Source organism: Poecilia formosa, unplaced genomic scaffold, assembly GCF_000485575.1.
Source record: "Poecilia formosa unplaced genomic scaffold, Poecilia_formosa-5.1.2 Scaffold212, whole genome shotgun sequence".
NCBI lineage: Eukaryota > Metazoa > Chordata > Actinopteri > Cyprinodontiformes > Poeciliidae > Poecilia > Poecilia formosa.
Genome location: NW_006800151.1, coordinates 636139 through 640457, shown reverse-complemented (window position 1 = coordinate 640457; position 4319 = coordinate 636139). Strand labels below are relative to the sequence as shown.

Below are 4319 nucleotides of genomic sequence, written 5' to 3'. Positions count from 1 at the left end.
ATCTGTTCCAGTGTTTAAATGTTCATCAGGATTTAAAGTTTATTGATCATTGAGAATGTGTTCTTGCATTTTATGTCATTGTTTACTGTTATATTGCTTGAAAATTGTGTCAAAACAACAATATTATCGTTTATCACAATAAGTTCTGGGACAGTTTATCGTCTGACAAAATGTGAAACCATTTGACCACAATGAGCTAAATATTAAACCTTGATGTGTGAAATGAATAAATAAATTAAACTGGGATGTTTTACACACAATGAACAGGTTATGGACAGACACTAGAAATGAGCTATAAATGTTTATGGTATTTAATAGTTAACACGTTACCATGGAAACACATGAATTCAACTTAAAGTGGTTACAGAATTTGGAGGATTATTACTTTATATTGTTGATGGTCCCTTTAAGACCGATTGCCTGACTGTAACTAAACTAGCAACGTTTAACAACAAACTGCAACAAAAAACACAAAAAATCTCAATGCAGTTATATTACAATCAAACAGGTGTGTGCGTGTTTGTGTGCGTGTGGGTGTGTAGGTATGTGTGTGCGTGCGCAAGGATGCAAAGGCTCATAGACAAAATGGCCGACAAGGGGGATTTTATTCCCAGATGATTCGAGCTAAAAGTTAAACAGGAAGTAGTTCTTTAAAAAGACATCAAAACTCAAACAGAAAGTCAATCACAGCTGACTGTAAATAAAAGCTTCAGGTGCTGAAATGAGATATTAACTGTATTTTCACTGCTATGCTGTAGAATATTAAAAGGATTATTTACAGAGTGAATTCTGGGTAAATAAACTAATTTGCTTGATCACAGTTCAGTAATGCAGCATCACCACCAAGTAAACATGGAGGAGAAGAAAATGGCTGACAGCTATATGTTGTTTCTATGTTTAGGAAACCTCCAGAATATACTCCTTCACCATGTGATATTAACAACTCGGACCTCATCTCCACACCTGAACTCCAACCGTAAGTTAATAACATTTTGAATCCTGCACTCTGTTATTTAAGGAGATATAAAACCTGAGCCAGTGTTACTTCTATTCTTTACTGAAAACCACAATCGCCTCAAAATTATGCCTGTCACAATAAACGATAAATCAATTTATCAGATGATAAATGAAAAGAAACACAATAATTTTAATTGGCCTGATTTATCGTTTTTATCTTTTTTTCTCGTTTTTACCAAAAACTAAGTGACGTTTACACTCACTGAACAGGTTATGGACAGACACTAGAAATGAGCTATAAATGTTTATGGTATTTAATAGTTAACATGTTACCATGGAAACAAATAAATAAAACCTGGTGTTTTGTTAGCCTAGCTAACTATAATTTTAATTTTGTTTACAGAGACGTAATCATAATTCATTTTATTTGTTGTTTATCTGTTCCAGTGTTTAAATGTTCATAGGGATTTAAAGTTTATTGATCATTGAGAATGTGTTCTTGCATTTTTATGTCATTGTTTACTGTTATTACTTGAAAATTGTGTCAAAACAACAATATTATCGTTTATCGCAATAAACATTTTGCCAGAAGACAGTTTATCTTCTGACAAAATGTGTTTTCATGACAGATCTATGAACATGTTATTATAAATATATGGAGAGAAATGAACAAAACCGCTATTTGAAGTCTACAGAGAAGGACTCAAAATATTTAAATGTTATGCTCAAAATCTATTTTATTAGAATGCATTCATTTATTCCATCAGCGTTCACCAGAATCCCCTAAAACTGAGAATAATCCTGATCTATTAAGGCCTTTTCTGACTTTCTAAATCCATTTGATCAAAATTAGCTAAATATTAAACACACACAACATCACCCAGTTCTACTGTAATTCAATGAGACTTTAAATCCTGTTGTAGTTTATAAATCATTGAGTGGATTAAAGATCTGCTGCTGGATCAACCTGCTGGTTCTGGTTCTGGTTCTGCTCTGCACCCAGAACCAAACATGGAGAAGCAGCATTCAGTTTCTATGCACCACAGATCTGGAAGAAACTTCCAGAAAACTGAAAAACAGCTGGAACACTGACATAACCCACTCCCTGAATGAAGGGTAGCACTTTACTGATGTAATGTAGGTTTGATAAAATTAAACAGGCTGAGTGAGTTTGTGTTCATTAAAGCTTTAATGCTTTCATCTGGTCATGTTTACATCTGAAAATAACCTTAATAACCACAACAAATGTACAGCTGTAGCCACAGAATATTTAAAACTTATAATAAACACACCTTGCTCACTATTAAACAGGAAGTAGTCCCTTCAAAGTAAAAAGAAAAAACTGAAACAGGAAGTTAATCATAGCTGACAATAAATAAAGGCTTTAAATCCCAACATTATAGATCTACAGAGTAAAACAGTTTTACCACTGCTGTACTGTAGAACATTTAGATCAGTTACAGAGTAAATTATTGGTAAATAACACATTTGCTGACATCAGCAGTTTTTGATCAGTTCAGTAAAACTGCATTTCCACCTAATAATACATGTAAGAAAAGAAAATGGCTGACTGATATTTTGTTTTCATGTTTAGGACCCTAGAAGAATTTCTCTCATATATGGAGGAATCGTTTGATTCATCTGAGGACAAACAGTAAGTTAACATTTTGAATCCTGCCTCTGTTATGTAAGGAGATATAAAAACCTGAGCAGCTGTGATTTTAGGATTAATGTGGAATAACTCAAACATGTTGTTTCAGTCCAGACTTGTTTTTTCTTGAACTCATCTGAATTCCATCTTTCATTGATATTAAAAACCACAATCTCCTCAAAATGAACCTGTTGCTATAAATATGTGGTCTCAGATAATTTAACTTATGTTGCTGATATTTTTCTGGTATCTATTTACAATAATAAAATTAGTTCTGTTTTTCATCTGCAGATCATTTCTCAACCCTGTTATTGTTTATTGTAATGGCTCCATGCTCAGCATTTAGTCTCTGCAGGTTTGGTCTCCACCTCATGAATTCTTTGTTTCAAAGTTAAAGAAGTTCCTGATAAACTTGTCCACAGATTCTACCAAACAGGTGGCGCCTTTATTTTGAAGAACCAAGTATCTCTGTTATTACCAGGTTAACGCTTGTTTACATATGAACTCTCTGGGTTAATGAACTTTCTCTCCTGCAGAATGAAAACTGACCTTTGACCTGGATAATTTTAGCTAGAAACTAAAGCAGAGCTTCATGAACCATCATGATAGCAGCCTTTGTTTATTTGTTGTTTCTAATGAGTGTTAAACTTTTACTCTTTGGATTTTATGTTGTGTGTGTAACCTGTTGACTCTTGTCCTTCTCCACAGATACGATCAGAAGTGAACAGAAGACCTTCACTCTGACGCCTGCAGCTGCAGCCAGCAGATCCAGGCTCAGGCTAACGCCAATATGACGATGAATGCAACTTTTTATTACTCGCTGTACAGATCATGGTCTATAATCTGACATCAATTAAGGCTGACATTAATTAATCAGCCTTAATTGATGTCATATTTTTTATCTGACATCATTAATTGATGATGTCATAATCATTAATTGATGCAACTTTTTATTACTCGCTGTACAGATCATGGATTATAATCTGACATCAATTAAGGCTGAGGCAGCTGTTCAGTACAACTGTACTCAGTACTTTTAAGTACTTTTAACCCTGAAAAGGAATTAGGTCAGTCACTCTTTAGCTTATTATTTACTCACTATTTAGAAATGGAATTAGATACTTAGCAACCCTGATCAGGAGCACTTAGTTTTCACTGCCTGTATATTTTAGGATTAATTTTAAAATTCTTATGTTTGTTTTTAAATCATTGCATAATCTTGCCCTGGCTTACCTCTCTGAGCTTCTTCACCCCTATGTACCTTATCGGTCTCTCAGGTCCGCAGATCAGCTGCTCTTGGAGGTGCCGAGATCAAGAAGGAAGCTCAGAGGGGACAGGGCTTCTCTGTCATGGGCCCCAAGTTATGGAACGACTTGCCTTTGCACGTTAGAGAGGCCCTTCACTGTCCACTCCTTTAAGCTCGTCTTAAAACCCATCTGTTTTAGTTGGCTTTCAACTCCAGTGGGGTCTAGTTTTAAATTGTATGTTTTGTACTTAATTGTATGAGTTTTTTTTGTTATGTTGTGTTTTAATGTACAGCACTTTGAGCTGTGGTTGTTTTAAAGTGCTTTATAAATGCAGTTGGTATGGCATGGCATACTTTAAACAACATTAGATTAGTTTTCTTGGTAACACTTTATTTGAAGGGGGGTGAATAAGACTGTCATGACACTTTCATTAACATGACATAACACCTGATATGAACATGAAT

General features: G+C 34.5%; 1 protein-coding gene across 3 annotated transcripts in view; it reads left to right on the top strand.

Moving 5' to 3' along the window:
• The window catches only part of LOC103148795 (eukaryotic translation initiation factor 4 gamma-like), a 25874-nt gene extending 22468 nt beyond the window's left edge, over nucleotides 1–3406 (top strand). For all 3 annotated transcript variants that reach the window (XM_016679468.1, XM_016679469.1, XM_016679470.1), the window contains 3 exons: nucleotides 902–976; nucleotides 2552–2611; nucleotides 3317–3406. In XM_016679468.1, coding sequence (XP_016534954.1) covers nucleotides 902–976; nucleotides 2552–2611; nucleotides 3317–3332 — 151 coding nt within the window. In that variant the 3' untranslated portion in view covers nucleotides 3333–3406. The remainder of the gene's footprint in view (nucleotides 1–901; nucleotides 977–2551; nucleotides 2612–3316) is intronic.
• The last annotated feature ends 913 nt before the right edge of the window (nucleotides 3407–4319 follow it).